General features: G+C 36.0%; 1 protein-coding gene across 1 annotated transcript in view; it reads right to left on the bottom strand.

The window, feature by feature from the left end:
• Positions 1-19,669, bottom strand: part of LOC122042506 (probable DNA gyrase subunit A, chloroplastic/mitochondrial) — a 53,206-nt gene that overhangs the window by 18,790 nt on the left and 14,747 nt on the right. Inside the window, exons 11-15 of the mRNA XM_042602655.1 lie at positions 17,065-17,130; positions 16,878-16,966; positions 15,435-15,483; positions 2,147-2,233; positions 1,979-2,072 (exon numbers count right to left, since the gene is read on the bottom strand). Of these exons, the coding sequence (XP_042458589.1) occupies positions 1,979-2,072; positions 2,147-2,233; positions 15,435-15,483; positions 16,878-16,966; positions 17,065-17,130 (385 nt within the window). The remainder of the gene's footprint in view (positions 1-1,978; positions 2,073-2,146; positions 2,234-15,434; positions 15,484-16,877; positions 16,967-17,064; positions 17,131-19,669) is intronic.

Raw genomic sequence — 19,669 nt, 5'->3', positions numbered from 1 at the left:
CAGCTGGTCTTAGCCCATTAACCATTCACAGATAAGAGTGCCCCAAAAAGGCTCAGGAGGCATAATTTTTACCATCCAATTTTTCTCTAGTAATCATCAAAGATCTAGAAATGGTAGGAGAGATTGGAAGGGAAGGCGTTGTGGAAGTGGTAGAGGAATCTGACATTTCAAAAAGCCAAAGGTGCGGATTGTTCACTAAATTAGATCACTCAGTAAATGCGCCAGTAAAATGGGAGATAACAGATGTTGGATAATAGGCTGCCCAAACTGAAAATGAGCCTGAGGTCTGCCAGCCCAATAGGTCTGATAGAGAAGGAAAACCAACTGCTGGACTGCACTTGGATGAAATTCTGCTGGTCCGAGAAAGATTACTGGCCAAAACAACCAGATCTGCTGGAATCCAGCAGATGATGGCAATGACACAATCCAGAGGTCGGACTGCTTCACCAGTGGCACAATCTAGTGAAACCAGGGAAGACATCACTCAGTGAATGCTAGATTGAGAAACAAAACAGATTTCCTGTTCTTGATCCTAAAAACTTCAACACGAATTGCATCGTAATGAAAGGAGATGGCCACATGTTGCATTGGCAAGGATGACCAGTGGATGAAAGGAGATGACAGAAACCCTCAACTGGTTGTACGATTATTGTGACATCAACAGAACGAAAAGCATGCAGATGATGCCTCTTGACAGGCAGTGCTCGATCGATTGAATGATGCCTGAATGGTGTGACTGGGGTAAACAACGTGCAGATGAGACAAATGGCTCACAGGAGACCGCAAGATGTCCAGTGACTGACCGTGGCACACAGCATATTAAGTTGCAGTGGAATATTAGGTAGGCTTCCTCTACTATACATAGGTATTATTAAGAAATATAGAACATTAAACAGATTCCTACACATTACATATTTACACATAAGCCGATTCATCCAACCATAACATAAATGAACCGGTACTTGTTGCAGAGGTGAATCAGATTGATTCATGTTATGGTTGGAGGGATAATGCCCTATTCCTATGCAATGATAATGAAGATTACATCACTGCCAATACCTTTTTCAACAAAGTAAGTTCAAGTTTCTTTCCCTGACTAAAAATTTAGGTAGAACATTCATCATCTTGCAAATATTGTGGGTGAAAACACAGTGATATCATTGTGCAAGTATTGATGAATTTTAGGTATTACGGGTTGATGATTCAATGAATTTTGTGGTATAACAGTCGGTGTTGATGCATTTGAGCTTATGCTATGTTGGTGAGGAGTTGCATTAATGCAATTTGTATAAATTGTTACTGTAATAGTATGGAATTACTTTGATACATGGTGTGAATGTCATGATAGCATCATGCGATAATGTATCATTGGTTAGATGTATCATTTTTTATGAGGCTGCATTGTTATGGCGTTATGACAATCTGATTAAATTAGATGCATAATGTTAATTTTTTTTATAGCACCTCTGATGGTTTATGATTTTATATCCATCCGTTTCATAATATTCCAACACTTTCTTCCACACTGACGTTCATATATTGTCCACAATTTCATTAATAGTGGTGGTCTTGGCTCACTAGTTTATTTGATGTTTACAGTAGTTACCATAAAATGTTGTCTTTTTTATCGCATTCTGCTTTAACACTGGTTACCATTAAGATTATGCATGTTTAGGCAATAGTAATCAACAAGTAAATATCACCCACCCCTAACAAAGGTAACATAAAATACTTGGATTTCAACCAAAAAAAAAAAGGCGACCAAACTCTCAATCAACAATCAAGAGTAAGAAATGGGACCAAGGGAACCTAACCCACAAACAAAATTGAATGCATGTTCTCCTTCTAATAGTAAATATATAGCACAGATTCTTCATCTATTCCAAGAGCAATTGCATGATGATTAAATTAATAGTGTTTGTTCACTAATCACACATTAGCATAGTCAGAGAGACAGAGTAGACAAATAAAGACATACCTTTCACTAAAGAAGTAATAGCCAGAGCGTTACTAGAAGTTTTCCTGATTATGTTTATAATATCATCCAAGTTATCAAGACCAATAATGATGCCCTGAGAATAAAATTAATGGATAAAAAGCCTCAATTTTTTGAAACTTTAAGCATTTGAAATAGTAGAATATATACCTCAATAATATGCTTTCGTTCTAGAGCTTGACTAAGCTTAAATGCTGCACGCCTTTCAATGACAGAACTCCTAAAATCAAGAAACGCCTGGAATAAAAAAAAAATTATTTACTTTTGCTATATTTCAAGTGACCTAGCTAAAAATCTATTATCGGGAAATATCAGTTTATGTTGAAATAGCAGTTTATGTTGGGATATCATCAGTTGAAATGAATATTTCACCCATTCAATATCTGACAAACCCCTACCAAATTCTATAAGAGGAACTTTGGTAGGATGATTTCTGTAAATATGAATGGCATAATAAAGAACCTACGTTTTCATAAATTCACCAAACATGCACAAACATATTACAACATCAAACAATGAATGAGCATAATAGGTCTTGTAATCTTTTTCCAACTGTATAAAAGGCGAACAAGATTCTGACAACATAATGCCTCTTTCACAAAAAAATTTATCAAGAAGAATGTAGATGGAACCTTATATTTTATTGATTAAAATTTCACTTCAAAAAATAAAATATACAGATATATATCACTTGTCAAGTTTTAAATTTTGCTACATTATTTTTGTATATTTTGGTTCCTTTTAGAATCCAATTACTTAGGATGGAAGATATAAGGGAGAGGGAGGGAAGTACTAGAAAGATGTGCATAAATGATGAAACTATATATGTAACTTTGTGTTTTTCCCTTGTATCTATGCATTCAAGTAATCAGGCCCTTAGGAAACATTACTTGGATGCGAAGTCAGGAGGAGGAAGAGAAAGGAACACAAAATTGCATGTAAAGCTCAATTCATATAAATCTTTTGTGTCATTTTTCTCTCCTCTCCTATATCTTCATCCAAGAAAACACACCTTTGGGCCAATAACGAGTCAACATTCTTTTCAAACTTTTCTTCCATCAAAGAAAAGCACAAGGTTTTGTTTCTTGAGAAAATCCTTATTTTCCAATTAGTTTCCTAACTTTGTTTTAAGAGCAGCAAGAATAGCAGTCTTTGTCCCACCTATTTGGCGTTGATTAGATATATCTCATGTGTCCATTGAGCTCTATACAACATTTATATCATTAGTAACAATCAAACTGATTAAACTATGTTTTGTCACATGAATTATAATATTTTTTTGGCCTCACTTTACCCTATACAACTTCCACCCTAATGAATTCAACGTGTCTACATATAAAATTCAATGTACACCTTTGAAGATTTCCGACCATCACTTCTTTCATTTTAACAACTACTAGAGCTCATCCAATTGCTCTTGGGTAATAATATTAATATTTAATTTTCTTAATAACCCTGCACATGAACATAGCATTCTCATCTTCCTATATTAAATTTTGCGTATGTTTTACATGACTAACATTCTAACTAATCTATAATATAGAAGATAACATTTTACAAAAAATATCCTTTTAGCCTTAAAGGGTTCATACAATACTTCAGATGATTTTTTATTTCAACAATTCATTCATTACTATTATTGATTATATCATCAATATCTCATTGTTTAATTATAGATCCAACATATCTAAAAGAGTTAGTATTTATATTCATCCATCTCAACTATTCCCTCAGTTCTAATAATCAAACTTACATATATATATTTGGCTGTAGTTCTATGTAATACAAAATCTTTAGAGGTTCAAGTTTACACTCACATCAATTAAAAAATTATCATCAACAAAGAACTTCCACCAATGAGATTTTTCTCAGCTATTATCAAAGAGCTTATCATATAAGCCAACAATTATAAGAAAATAATATCACACACCATGTCACTTTAATCATTGTAATGATGTTATCATGCATATTGTTTATCGCATCAAAATAATTATTAGATATTCCTTTCTAAAATCCACCATAATAAATGTATAAGAATTGTATCATAAACATTTTTCAAGTTTAATATAGTAGGAAAATGGTTAGAGTTGGGAAAATGATTAGAGTTCCCCCAAGTAGTCATCTCCTTCCATATTTAAAATTTCAAGCTATGTCGAAACTGCAATTTATGAAACTTCGATTTATGATCAGAACGATAAAAAGTTTCAGTATTATATCATATCATGTTATACCGATACTATTTTGGTACTTTTAAAATAAAAAATATATTAATTAAACAATATTTTTATTAATATTTAATTGCTATAGATACTCTCTATGGAGCTAAATTGGATATTATCTCATAAAAAATTTGATACTTGATGTGCGGCAGATGAGGAAGCAGCGGGGCCAAAAATTTTTTTCAAGGGATGCTCTTTCTCTACTGCACCCGCTCTCAAGGTTAAAAATTTCAACATTTGCCGAAATTTCGATCCTAGACCGAAATGATACTGTTTCAGTATCGTATCATGCCATGCTGATATAATTTTGATATTTTTTAAATATAAAATATATTAATTAAAAAATTAAATATTTAACATAAATATTTTAAAAGTAAACAAAATAAATAATATAAAAAATAATCTTTAAAAAAGGAAAAGATATGAAAATAAATAAATAAATAATTTATTATAATTTTAAAATTAAAATAAATGAAATATAAAATTAATTAAATAATTTAATTAGGATTTAATAAAATCTCTTTAGATTATCTCCATCATAGCTAGAAGTTGATTAAAATAATTAACCTAAGTTTAATTTTAAAAAATCCGAAATCCGACACCACTCACAAGCTAGCACGACTTTAGCGTTGTCGCGAGGTTGCATCCGCCTCAGCCATGGCCACGGGGATCGCGTGACTCCTCCAGCGCGACTGCGATGGTTGTGCGACCCCTCTGCATCAGCTACAGGTCGCACGACACCTCTACGACAGCAATTGAAGGGTCATCCGACCCCTCCGCTGCTGTTGTGAGGTCGAGCAACCGACCCCTTCGCTGCGACCACGAGGTCGCGCAACACGTCGCAATTGTCATGGGTCTGGTGCCGAAGTCGTGTCGATGCAAGTTGTTAGGCGAAATGAGATGTTTCGCCCATAGTTGTCAAAAGCGCAAGGCGCAAAAAAACGCTCAAGGGTCTTAGGGCTTAAAGCGCAAGGCGAAGCGCGGGCTTTACAGAAAAAAGCTTGATAAACAAAAGCACTATTATATGTTGGAACCCCAAGGTGTTTTGATGTGATCAAACAAGCTAAGTTAGGTCCTGCGTTTGTTTAACCCTTGTGTCTAAGTGTGCAGGAGCTTAGGAACATAGGAAGTCGAGCGGAAGACGTGGCTAGCGAGAAAGACGGCACGGGAGAGAGCCGACGGGCTCGGTGCGTCCGAGGGACGAGGTGTCCGCGGAAGAGTACACCGGTGGATGAGAAGAGCGTGCGCGACGCTCGAGGGACGAGAAACCGGGAAGGAAGGCTGCTCGAGGAGAAGGCCGGAACATGGGTTCGGGTGAGCCCTATTCCGGAAGGCCGAGATCACTCAAACTAGCGGAGACGGAGCGAACAGACCCAGACCAAGACGAGCCGAACTGAGACGAGCTGAACCGGAGCAGAGAGCCTGGACCAGATCCGGGCAGGTCCGGGCGCCCGGAACCATTCATATTTTGACCAGATCGAAGCTGATCGCGAGCTGACCGTTGGGGGATAAAATTTATCCCCCCGGGGGCGCCCGGAACCCCTTCCAGGCGCCCGGACCAGTACTATAAATAAAGTACTGATCCGTACATTCAAAAGCAACGAACTTGTAATCAATTCCTTCTGTGCTTTCAATTCTGTTCTTTTCATTTGTGCTGTCAACGTTGTAAAGAGGCTACTCCGCCCAGAGGAGAATCAGATAGTGCACTTACATTCCTTGGATTAGCAATCCCCTGATTGCAAACCAAGTAAAACTCTGGTGTCTGCTTTTCTTTACCTAGTCTCTTTTTATTTATTTATTACAAGTGTTCATTATATAGTTGAAATCCGAGAAAGGTTCGAGTTTTATTTTGTAGGGCAATTCACCCCTCCCCTCTTGCCGGCCTGCAAAGGGACCTACAAGTGGTATCAGAGCGAGGTGCTTCAGGAGGACTAACCGCCGATCGAAGCAACAAAGATGGCCGGACCAAGCATTGTTCCACCAAAATTCGAGGGGAACTTCGCAGACTGGAAGCGTCGTATGAAGGTATTCCTAAAAACAGATTTTGAAATTCGGTTTATTATGAAATATGGTTTTGTAGCTCCAATAGATAAAGATGTAAAAGAAAAAGAAGAGAGTGATTGGACAAAGAAGGAGCAGAATGAGTCGGTAGCAAACAGCCGTGCGGAACATCACCTGCTGAGCGTGTTACCGCCTCAAGAGGTCAACCGCATCGGAAATTATTTATCTGCTAAAGAACTTTGGGAGAAGTTCTTGGAACTCCACGAAGGTAGGCGAAGCTCGCTAGAAGGATATCCTCCGCAACAAATGATGAACATCCGTCGGAGAAAGGTGAGAAAGTAACCGGTCTACGCAAAGGTAAAAGAACTAGTTCTGGACTCGAAAACCTTGGTGAAACGGTAACAAACCGGACACTATACGCCACGCGATTTCCAAGAACTCCGGAGTGGACATCAATCGTCGATGCTTACTACATCTCAAAAGACCTGGAGGTAAGTACTTTAGAAGAGTTGTTTTCTACCCTTGAATTACACTAAACTAGATAGGCAGAGATATAAAAGGACACAACCCAGACTATGTCGCTGAACGCAACCAACAAGGATGAACCCGAGTCGACTCAAGACGATCAAAAAGCGTACATGGTAAGAAACTTTAAAAAGTTTTTAGATCTAATAAATTTAAAATGCAGAATAAAAGAATCAAAAGGTAGAAGAAAGGTACGGTGCTATCAGTGTCGAAGGAGGGACAAAGGAAGACTGCCCAGAACTCAAGAAGGTCAAAATGAAGACACCCAAGAAATACAACCTAAAAAGCAACTTGGGATGACACTTCTTCATCTGAATCAGAAGCTCAAGAATATGCGGGGATTGCACTGATGGCAAGCCACGAAGGACAAAGTACATCAGAACCCAGCATCGATGAAGGGGGAGCGACCTCAGATGGAAGTAGCGAAGCAGGGGGAGATTCAGGCTTCAAGTCTGATATGGTAAGTGAGGTATGCCTCTTACCCCCTGATGAACTTTACTTTGGTATCAAAGCTATGACTAAATGCATGTATAAATTAGAAAATAAAAATGCCAAATTAGAAAATGAAATTTTAGAAACAAAGAGAATTTTGGGAAAATCATGTCTTATAGAGGATTTTGAAAAATTGAAAATTGAAAATGAAAAACTAAAATAAGAAATAGAAAGATTGAAAAAATCTAATGGTTCAAATATTTCTACTTTTAGAAATTATGGAGGTTTAAATTGGTATTATAGATTTCATCAAAATCAAATTAGAAATATATCAAAAATCTATATGCCTAGGAAATACTTGATTAATCCTGTAGGTAGGAACCTCTATTGGGTTCCAAAAACCTATTTAATTTAAAATTAAAAATTAGACTTAGCATTTTCAGCAAGGAAATTAAACAACTAATTTCTTTATGAGGCTTTGTCTAAGGAAGTGGTTGTTGCTCCAATAACCAAAAAGGCCTAGTGCCTCGCCACGACCTGAAAGCCAAGTATAGAAATAAAAAGTTTAATTGACTAACTGAAAAAGCATTAATTTAAATTACTTGATGCTTTAAAAGAGTTATTCAATTTGTGTTAGAAAATATTTTATTTTCTTAAATTTTTTATTATCTTAGAAATTTTTATGAAAATTGACTTAGAAATTTTTTTTTAAGTTATCTTAGAATTTTTTTTATGATAATATTGCCTTATAATTTTTTAAAATTGACTTAGAATTGTTTCTTATGAATATTAACTTAGAATTTTTTTTAATTAATTAGAAAAAAAAATTTTGGGGATGCTGAGATAAGTTTCAAACTTAAAATTTTTTTGGGGGATGCTGTGATCAAAGGGGGAGAAGTATGTTAAGTCTAGGGGGAGGTACTATAATTTTTCAATTGAAAAATATTTGGACTTATTGGAATATAAATCGTTTTTATTGCATACGGTTACCCTAACTTAACTTGGGTTGCTCACATCAAAAAGGGGGAGATTGTTGGAACCCCAAGGTGTTTTGATGTGATCAAACAAGCTAAGTTAGGTCCTGCGTTTGTTTAACCCTTGTGTCTAAGTGTGCAGGAGCTTAGGAACACAGGAAGTCGAGCGAAAGACGTGGCTAGCGAGAAAGACGGCACGGGAGAGAGCCGACGGGCTCGGTGCGTCCGAGGAACGAGGTGTCCGCGGAAGAGTACACCGGTGGACGAGAAGAGCGTGCGCGACGCTCGAGGGACGAGAAACCGGGAAGGAAGGCTGGAAGGCTGGAACGTGGGTTCGGGTGAGCCCTATTCCTAAGGCCGAGATCACCCAAACTAAGCGGAGCCGGAGCGACAGACCTGCACCAAGACGAGGCGAATCGAGCTGAGCCGGGCGAGACCTGGACCGAGTCAACTTTGTTGACTTGCAGTCCGGCGCCGGATCATTCGCGCCGGAACCATTCCGGGCGCCCGGGGGTTCATATTTTGACCAGATCGAAGTTGATCGCGAGCTAACCGTTGGGGGATAAAATTTATCCCCCCGGGGGCGCCCGGAACCCCTTCCAGGCGCCCGGACCAGTACTATAAATAAAGTACTGATCCATACATTCAAAAGCAACGAACTTGTAATCAATTCCTTCTGTGCTTTCAATTATGTTCTTTTCATTTGTGCTGTCAACGTTGTAAAGAGGCTACTCCGCCCAGAGGAGAATCAAATAGTGCACTTACATTCCTTGGATTAGCAATCCCCTGATTGCAAACCAAGTAAAACTCTGGTGTCTGCTTTTCTTTACCTAGTCTCTTTTTATTTATTTATTACAAGTGTTCATTATATAGTTGAAATCCGAGAAAGGTTCGAGTTTTATTTTGTTGGGCAATTCACCCCTCCCCTCTTGCCGGCCTGCAAAGGGACCTACATTATATCTATTAAAAATCTTTCAAAATATCTTTGAAAATCCAAATAACCATAAACAAAATATTCTTTGATGAAGTTGTAGATTATTGAAAATCAAAAGTCTTTGAAAATATGATAGAGGGCATATCAAATATCAAAATAATCATCTTCTTCATCTTCATTGTCCAAATCTACGCCATCAACTCCATCGCTTGATTTGTATCCATCGGTATCTTCTTCTTCAGTTTCATCATCAAGATTAATTTCTTCTTCATTTACAAGACTAGTTTTAGCTGAAGATTGCTTTCTTTTTGCTAATACAGATGATAATGCCCCTTTTGAAGAAGACGCATTTCGAGAACGAAAGTCATATGCACTTTCATCAACCCCAGATGCTCGTGTTACATCACTCTAACGCAAATTTTCACCTTCATAGATAAAATCATTATCATTGTCTCTCTGATAAAGAAATAGGATCAATCTTATCTCGCATATCATATCTTCTCCTCAAAACTCTATTGTACTTGATATATACCAAATCATTCAATCGTTGTTGAGACAACCTATTTCTTTTCTTAGAATGTATCTAAAAAAATTAAAAAGTAAAAGGTTAAGTTCATAATATAAATTTTAATATGTATTAAAAAAAACTCCAACTTACATGTTCAAAAACACTCCAATTACATTCACAGCCTAAAGAAGAGCATGTGAGATTTAAAATCTTCATTACAAATGTTTTTAATTCAGGCGTTGATGCACCATAAGAAGACCACCAATCAGCTTTAAATACAAAACATATAAATTATGAGATTAACTTTATTACCATTCAATATTGATATTGCACAATATATTATTTATAAATTTACCTAGTGATTTTGAAGTTCTTTGTCGGATAGCCATTGGCAAACCAAAAAGTCCTGCTTTCTTGTATTTTTCCAATTGATTCGTGATCTTATCTTGTAAATCCTCACCTCACCAATCTAGATATGCACTTGTACAAACTCTCCATCACTTCTGCATCATTTTCTATGTCAGGGTTTGAGTAAAAACACTCTAGATTCAAGAAATATCCGGCTGCGTGCAAAGGTCGATGGAGTTAAACATTTCATCTTTTGTCAATGAATTCAAAAATGCTACGATATTTCTCTTCATTATTGTTAAATGACGCAGCGATAGCTTCTTTGGCCCTGTCCATTGACTCATAAATATAACGCATAGGAGACCTTTTTTCACCTTCTACTAGCCGTAATACTTTCACCAATGAGCCACCAACTTTTAATGCAAAAACTATATTTTTCCAAAAAGAAGGCATCAATATCACTTCTGCTGCACGTTTTCCTACAGCCTCTTCAGAAAATCGACGATTTGTCTACTTTTCGAATGTAAACATCCTTTTCAGATTTGTTTATTGTACATGAAACCGCTTTAAAGTCAAAAAAGCGATTGTGAAACGTGTCTTTGCGGTTCTTACCATGTCTTTTTGTCCCGTAAACTCTCTCATCATGCTCAATACTTATGGTCTATTGTAAATATAATCATTCACCATCAACGCTCGTACATGCAACTTTCTGAGATGAGGAATTTTGAATGTATCCTCGAGCAACAAATCTAAACAATAAGCTGCACAGGGAGTCCAGTACAAGTGTGGAAATCGGTTTTCCAAAAGACGACATGAAAAAATAAATAAATTGGTAAAAAAAAATTAAAATATAATTCAATTATTAATTGAAAGTAACAAAAATTTAAAATATTACCTGCACTGACATTGCAGCTTGCATTATCTGTTACAATCTTAACCACATTTTTTTTCCAATGTGATACACATATTTAGAAAGTAACTCAAACATCTTGTCTGCTGTGTGAGAATAGCCTGAAGCATCAACTGATTTGACAAATACACTTCCTTTGGGACCATTCGCCAAAAAATTTATAAGAGTCCTACCCTTTTTATCCGTCTATCCATCTACCATGATTGTGCACCCAAACTTAGCATGATCTTCTTCATGGGATTTGAGAAGTGAGTTTGTATTTGCCAAACTCCTTCAAATACTTAACCCTCACTTCATAATATGATGGAGGTTTCATCCCTGATCCAAATTGTTCAATGGCTTCAATACAAGGCTCAAAAGAATTATATTTAACAACATTGAGGGGAATTCGAGCATCATACATCCATCTTGCAAATTTCTCAACTGCAATATCTCTTAACTTCTTTTTATTTTCATCAAATTGTCCCTTGTTTTTTTGCACGTCTTTGTTTGACAATTTCATCAACATCTTTCATAAAATAAAGATTAATAGATCCAGTTTGTTTACACTTTTTACCTTGAACAGTATGATGGTTGTTTAAATCGGATATTAGTCGTTTCCCTTTCACTTTAGTTTGATGATCATCTTCTTCATGTTCTTCCAAATCTTCCAAATTATCAACATCATCAAAATGAGGAATTTCATCCATTTGATTCTTTGAATTACTCTTTTTTTTTGCATGAACTGTCTAATTTCTTCTTTAACATGCTCGGGATATTTCAGACAAGCTTTCACATTTCTATTGCCCCCAACTAAATGTAGTTTGTGTCGATAAATTCCGTTATTTGTTATTTTACCACAAAAAATACAACTGACAACATTTGGATTTTTAGGATCCGAATATGTTGCATAATTCCAAGCAATATCTTTTCAAGTGGATGGAATTGTTATATTTGACATGATTAACTTTAGAATCAAGAATCAAAACCGCTACAATCAGTAATAAACAATCAATAAGTAAAAAAATTATAAAACAGTAAAAAATAAATTATCAAAATATAAATCTGATTTATATGAATTAATTAAATTAATTAGAATTTTTAAATTTTAAATATATATTTTTATATATTTAAATCTGATTTATATGTATTAATAAAATTTATTAGATTTTTTTATTTTAAATATATTTTTTATAAATTTAAATAGGATTTATATGTAAGTATGTATTAATAAAATTTATTAGATTTTTTTTATTTTAAATATATTTTCTATATATTTAAAATTTAAATAATTAAAACTGAGTTCCGAGTTCCCGGAACGCTCGCATCTTAAACCTCTTGCACTTACGAGTTCCCGAAAGCAAAGGGTTGCACCTCGCTTCGCACTTAAGCGAGCGAAGATCGCTTTTAACAACTATGGTTTCGGAAACGACCGTCTCGATACGACACTTTAAACCATGTCCACTCTAGCTCTCCTCTCTCCTTGGCTCCTTGCCCTCACAGCCTCCACCTCCACTGATCTCGTTCTCCGTGCTCTGCCTACACACCTCACCACTGACCCGATCACACCTCTTCCTCACGATGCTGACACCAATGACAGCCCTTGCACCCGCTCTCCTCTCTTGTTGTCCTCGTCGCCTCTGCCGACCGCCGATCCAACCCCGATCTCCTCCTCCTCCGAGCCTCACGCTTCGAGCTCTTATTACACGTCGCCTCCTCTCCTTTCTGACCGTTGGCTAGGCCGCCTTCTCCCTTTGTGTAGTTGACCATCGACACCGCTCTGCAGTCCACACGAGCCGGCAACATATCTGGTCTCCTCCACCTCCACGGCCGATCTGACCTTCGAGCCCTCACTGTCGCACGCCATCTATTGTGCTCCGCCTTCGCAATCGATGTTGCCTCCTCTCCTTCCTGACCGCCGGCTAGGCTGCCTTCTCCCTTTGCACAGCCGACCATCGACGTCGCTCCGCAGTCCACACGAGCAGGCAACATATCTGGTCTCCTCCACCTCCACAGTCGATCCAACCTTCGAGCCCTCACTGTCACACGCCATCTATTGTGCTCCGCCTTCACAATCGATCCGACCTTCGAGCCCTAGATACCGCGCGCCCTGTGCTTCGCCTCCACAATCAATCCGGCCTCCGAGCCCTTGCTGCCAACGCCCATGTTGTGCTCCACCTCCGCAATTGATCCCTTGCTGTCACGTGAGACTAAAGACCTCGCCGTTGTCCACTTTAAGGCAAATTTCAACTCTAATATACGAGGTCCAACTCCCCCACTTCTACAGTACGCCCAATTCAGATCTAGCTCTCCACTCCGCCCAATTCAGATCTAGCTCTCCACTCCGCCCAATTCAGATCTAGCTCTCCACTCCGCCCAATTCAGATCTAGCTCTCCACTCCGCCCAATTCAGATCTAGCTCTCCACTCGACCCTACCGATCGAGCATCCGGTTCATCTCCAATCAGCCCTCAACACTCATAGGAAAACACATTGCTCAAATGTGGTATCATACAATAACATGGTTGACGTAGCATGATCCCATAAGATCTCCCATAGTTACAAATACATGTGATGTGACCCACTGATATGGCGATGGGGTACCCTCCTTACCGGGATATGACATCCTGTCATAAGCACACCATCCCCTCTGACAGTCGCGGATGTGACATCTCATTCCTTCATGTTATAAAAGGAGTCTGCTCCCGCAAGCCAAGGTACGCGTATAACTTTACATACGACTATATACACACATCTACTACTATTCATCTTCCTCATCTCCCCCGCGACTAACTTGAGCGAATTATATCTTTTTCTCTTTGTTTACCTCTCATGAAGGGATGAATTAATCATAGACAAAAGGAGGAAAATAAATTATTTTTTTCTGATAGAGGGGAAAAAATTAATAAAGGAAGGGAAAAGAAATTAAAAGACGAAAAAGAAATATCTACAAAAAATAAAAAATAAAAACATGAAAACAATTGTAAAATGACCTTGTGACCAGTTGTGAGATCACTGTAAGGTCGCGGGAGCCTTCGCCATCCGCTACAAGGTCACAGGAGCCTTCGCGACCGGCCACAAGATTATAGCAGCCTCCATAACCCACTGCAAGGTCGTAACGACCTCCACGATTCGCCACAAGATCATGGCGGCTCTACAACCTACTGCGAGGCCTTCGCAATCTCACAATTCCGAGCTCAGTGGCGTGTCAATTGGCATGATAAATTTCACTCATGCCAACCAACACAACTCAAGATCTTATACCTTAGTCGAAATATATTAAATTACTAAAACTTGATACCACTCATCACAGATAATGCCCCCTTTCTTTGCTTCATCTTCTTCCTCCTTCAATCTACAATTTGTCACGAGGACCAAGCATCAAAGCGTCAACACGATATTGGAACAATATCTTTTCGATCAAAGATTGAAATTACTTTACGACTTGAGATTTTAAACTTTAGTGTCGAGTGACATCGAGTTTCGGTGATTTAACGAAAAGATACATTTACCGTCTCACCCGACAAGGCAAGAAATTTCAAACCATGTTGTAAATGTTGTTCAAAGATTGCTATCCATACATCCAAAATTGGGAGATGTTACAATTCCCGAGATGGGAAGAAAGAATGAGCAAAGAAACTGTGAGCAACACCATGGAAGAAGACAGCCAAGTCTTAGACACTAAAACCATGATACAATGCAAAGAATATTAGGGTTTTTCCCTACCTTCATAGAGAATGTCATTATTGTTCCAATTACAGTTGCACCCCTTAGGTTGATATTTTTACAATAAAGCACTATTCTATTTGAAAATTGGTCCTTGCAAAAGTCAACAAAAAGAATATTCAAATCCTTGTTTTTTTTCTATATTTTTTCATTAGTTATCTTATTGAATAGAGCAAGTAGGCAAATGCATCACTCCATAATATAAAATGTCAAATCGAACCCTACAATCCAAAGTGCACAAATAAGGCACCTCATTTCTATAAAAAGACTTCGGTTAGCAATGATAAAATAGGATAAATTCATTTAAATATAAATGATGATATAATAGAGGATCTAACACGATGGCGTAGAAGGATCTGTATAACTGACTGCACATAGTGGAAGAAAGGCTTAGCTGTTGTATTTTTCTCTCAATAAGCTTCTCAATACGATTTATCCACTTAATTCCTTTATAATTAAAATAAATAATCTATATCACCTACTTACCTTTATTCTTATAATTCAACATATGCTTGATCTATCAAACATTAACTCTTATTGTCCTCTCAAAAATTGCCCCTTCCCAATACATTATGGAATGGCTTAACCTACTCTTCTTCTTGTCCTCTCAATAACTCTCCTTTATGACAGATCACCAATTCAACTCAATTCCTATAAATTGATACTAAGGAACTCCCAGTTTAAGGCATGCCACTCCATGCTAACCTAAAGGGGAAGTCTCTTATTACATGATCCTAGAAGGGAATGTTATTAAATCCAATTTGAATATACCACTCCATCCAACTAATCTAAACACGTCAATTGTTAGAAACTACAAAGTAGTGATGGTAATGTTTTAGAATTGTTAAAAAAAGTTAAAAATAAAATTGTCATTTAGGGATACCTGAAGTAATTCCTTCAAACCCATCAGTTTTGGCTGACCGTCAAGAATACTGCAAGACCAAAAGCATAAAGAAAAGTAAGCAAATTGAACATTAGCACAAAAACCTCATAAAATGGAATTGGAAAGGTGCAAACTGCAATAACCAAGTGAAAAAAGTTTACCAAACATAGAAATTGGATTATATAAATTTGCCATCAATAGATAAAACAGGAAACGACTCAAATTTTAGAAATTGCATCAAAAAGTAGATATGGCCGAGAGATAGCAATTGAATTAGCTACCACTGTCTAAGACCCTAATTATGGATAACTACCACAATCAATAACCATGAGCTCCTAGGCAGCAATAGAACCAAGCAATAGGCAGCAATAGAACCAAGCACCTGATTGAATTTCAATTTGATGTTCACAATGTTCAAATTAAACAAATCTAATCCAACCATTGGACTAGTATGCAAATAAAATATAAGGAAAAACAGCATAGAGCCTATTTGATAGTTTTGCAGGTGCTATTCAACAAGGAGTATGACGCTTGACATAAGGAGACAGATAAAGGTGATATAGAGATAATACAAAATCCAGAGAATTAGTAATATTATCATAACACTATGTCTATCATACATATGTTGTAAAATTCAAACAGAGCTGAAAATAGAAGCAATTTATAAAAAGATTCTTTAATTAACTGAATCAATTACGAATGTACCGCATGGAATTAAGTTTCAAAAAACAAAGAAATTCCAACGTTTACAGATTTCAAATAATAATTACTAAGCAGATTAACAGCTGGCATCATTATGAGAAAATTCTAAAATATTTGTTTAGTCCCAATACTAATAAAAATTGCACAAACAAGGCCAACACACAAATTTTCATTAGTAATTTGTATGCAACAAAAAAAATGAGAATTAGAGAAGAATAATTATCTTTACAAATTTGCAAATTTTTGTCCATCAAATGAGTTTCTCTTACACAGTCAAAGACCAACTTCAATATTTCGATTAGCAGTTTGTAGATTATTTTATTTCACTACTAGGATGAAACATAATGATCATGTCAGTTGAAACTATTGGCAAAACATCAGGCAAATAAAACTTCAACGGTCATAGGACAAGAATCACAATTCTCACTAAAAAGGAGCACTAGGGCAAAGAACTTAAATTTAACATATTATAAGCTCTGAACAACACTACTGTAGAGACCAAAAAACACAATATAACTTAAGATTTTTCAACCAACAAAATAAATACCAAATATTAGTTGTTTAATGTCAGGGTGCGGTGCTAATATGAATATATACAGTTTACCTAGTAAAGAGGTTGTATAATTTGTTATATTGGTCTTTGAGGAACATTACCAGGACCTTGGAATATCAAGATTGGAAGGATGGCGAAAAACTCCAAGATACAACAAACTGAAGCCCAAACAAAGACATAGTACTCACCCTACCATGTTGCAGCTAAAACTAGACTGAAGAGCAGTATGCCGATAAAGGTTGTTGAGAACAATTGATGGATCTGATCCCCTTTTCAGCTGAAGAAAAATAATATCAGTATGCTGTAATTTAATAGATAGGAATTATAATGCAAAAGAAGGATAAGTCAGGAAGAATTGCTATAAACTGAACTAACCTCAATTACAACACGCATTCCAAAGCGGTCGCTTTCATCACGAATATCGCTTATACCATCTAAAATCTGTTATAAAAATCACATAATTAAATGAAAAAGATGAACTGCGCCTCAACTTCCCAAAAAAGTGGTAAGGAGACTAGATATTTGCAAAATATATTTATCAATAAAAATTATGTAAAACAGCACATAGATGGGGGATAGACACTTGGACAACAATTGTATGGTTAACTAATCTAATGAAATACCTTATGAAAAATATCCTTTATTAGTGTGTTACAGTGGCTTACCCATATTCCTAATCATCCGAGGATTGAAACAAATGAAACCACCAAGATCAAATTTTCATGTAAAACGATGTACAAAAGATTGACTAAGGAAAGGTTTATTCTGGTACATTCAGTAAATTAATGAAATTATTAATTATTTAAGTTTTACTTTAGCATAAATATACTTTTTAATTAACTATTTTATTGTAACTAATAAGGTTTTTAATGCAAATTTGTTCTTGTAATTATATTTGTTTATTAATTTAGTCACTTCATCCAATATTGCAAATTAACTATTTATATTTGTTCTCAAATACAACATGGAATAAAATGACATCAATTTTGAAAACAGCCACCAAATAAAGAATCTTAATTGTGGAATGAGAAAGTACAAATGAAAGTGACGGCCCATAAATTACTATACAACACTAGTAAGAATGAAGAAAACTTTAAAAAATATGCAATAGCCGCTTGCATCCACAATTTAATACAAAAAAGGAAAAAGACATCTATAGAATAACTAAAGTGAGAGAGGAAATAAGAAATCTTTACCCAAATCAAATGCATTAAAGATGAATCCAATAAAGCACTATGAAGCATAAAGAAACAAAGGAGCAATCGAAGAGGCATTTTATCAACTTTTTAATAAAAGTTTACGTGGTGACCAACATAACTTAGATAATTTAAATAGATTGAAAAGTATAGAAATTTAAATTTTTATAAAGAATTCAAACTTTAGAAGTAGAATAGTCATTTAATGAGGTATGAAAATGTTTAGTAAAATAGGATATTGAATGGCTTAAAACGTCATTCATCCTCATTGAAAACGAATAAAACATTTAATGGAATGTACTTATTATAGTCCCCTACATAAAACAAAAGAGATGTACAAAATTATGTGAACTATAAAGGCATTAGTTAAGAAGTCATACCATGAAATTTTGGAAAAGTGTAATTGAAAAAAAAAAATTAAAGAAATCAAGGTGACTGAAAATCAATTTTAAAAAAAAATAATAAACCCAATTGGCCTCATTGACTATCCCTGGCGTGACCGGCCCGGCCCCACGGAAGTTTCCCACCATTCGCCAGGTAAATCGGGAAGTGCATGCGGCGGCCAGCACAGAATCCTTTGGTTACACTCTCCATTTGGAGGGCAAATTCCTACTAATACAACATAGCTAGGGATCGAACCATAGGTGTCTAGGTGACAACCTGGATATCCTACCGCGGCACCATAGCCCCGGAGACAATCAATTTAGATTCATATATGAAAGGTTGATGATAGAAGCTATACATCCTCTCAAACAACCAATCACAAAGTATCATGAAAAAAAGCAAGAGTTACACATGGTATTACATAAAAAAAATTATAACAAAGTTCTAAGAGAAATTATATGGAGAGTTTTAGAAAAGAAATATGTTAATGTAGCATATATTGAAACAATTAAGGATATATATCATAATGTAACAACAAGAGTAAAGACTCCAAGCGGATTAACTGGAGTGTTTCTTATAAAAATAGGATTACATCAAGGATCAACTCTAAGTCCATACCTTTTTACTTGTCATGAATGAACTCACTAGATATATCCAAAACAAGTAACCATGGTGCATGTTATTTGTGAATGACATTGTTTAAGTTGATGAGAGATGTGAAGGAGTAAATATTAAACTCGAACATTGCGGGAAGCACTAAAATAAAAGGTTTTAGGCTTAGTAGAGTAAAAACTGAATATAAACATATGAAATTTGAGTTTGGTTCAATTTATGCATGGCAAAAAGGAGCATTGGAATGGTATATTTGACATAACAAGAAAATTGCTAGGATAAGAGATGATGAATTCTTTGTAATTGAGAGCTTTAAATATCTAGGATCATTTTTACAAAAGGAAAGAAGATTGATAGAGATGTTTTACATAGAATAAAGGTAGATAGTTGCAATGGAGGATAACATCGGGTCTTTGTGATACCTCTAAAGCTCAAAGAGAAGTTATACAAAACGATAATTAAACGTATTATATTATATAAAGTTGAATGTTAGATTATGAAGTGAGAATGAGATTCATAGAGATAAATATGTTAAGGTAAATAAGCGGTCATATAAGGATGTACAAGATATGAAATGAGAACATTGAGAAAGTTAGGTAGGGCTTATTGAGAGAAAACTCCAAGATACATGTTTAAGATAATGTGGTCATATATTTAGGCAACAAATAAGGGCACAATTAGGCGATATGAGACTATAACAAATACACAGATTAATCGAGGGAGAGAAGATCAAAGAACACTTGGTTAGTAATGATAAAAGAGGATAAAATTCATTTAAACAGAAATGA

The sequence above is a fragment of the Zingiber officinale genome, chromosome 2A (genome assembly GCF_018446385.1).
Source record: "Zingiber officinale cultivar Zhangliang chromosome 2A, Zo_v1.1, whole genome shotgun sequence".
Lineage (NCBI taxonomy): Eukaryota > Viridiplantae > Streptophyta > Magnoliopsida > Zingiberales > Zingiberaceae > Zingiber > Zingiber officinale.
The sequence above is the reverse complement of the archived record's forward strand: the minus strand, read 5'-3'. Positions and strand labels throughout refer to the sequence as shown.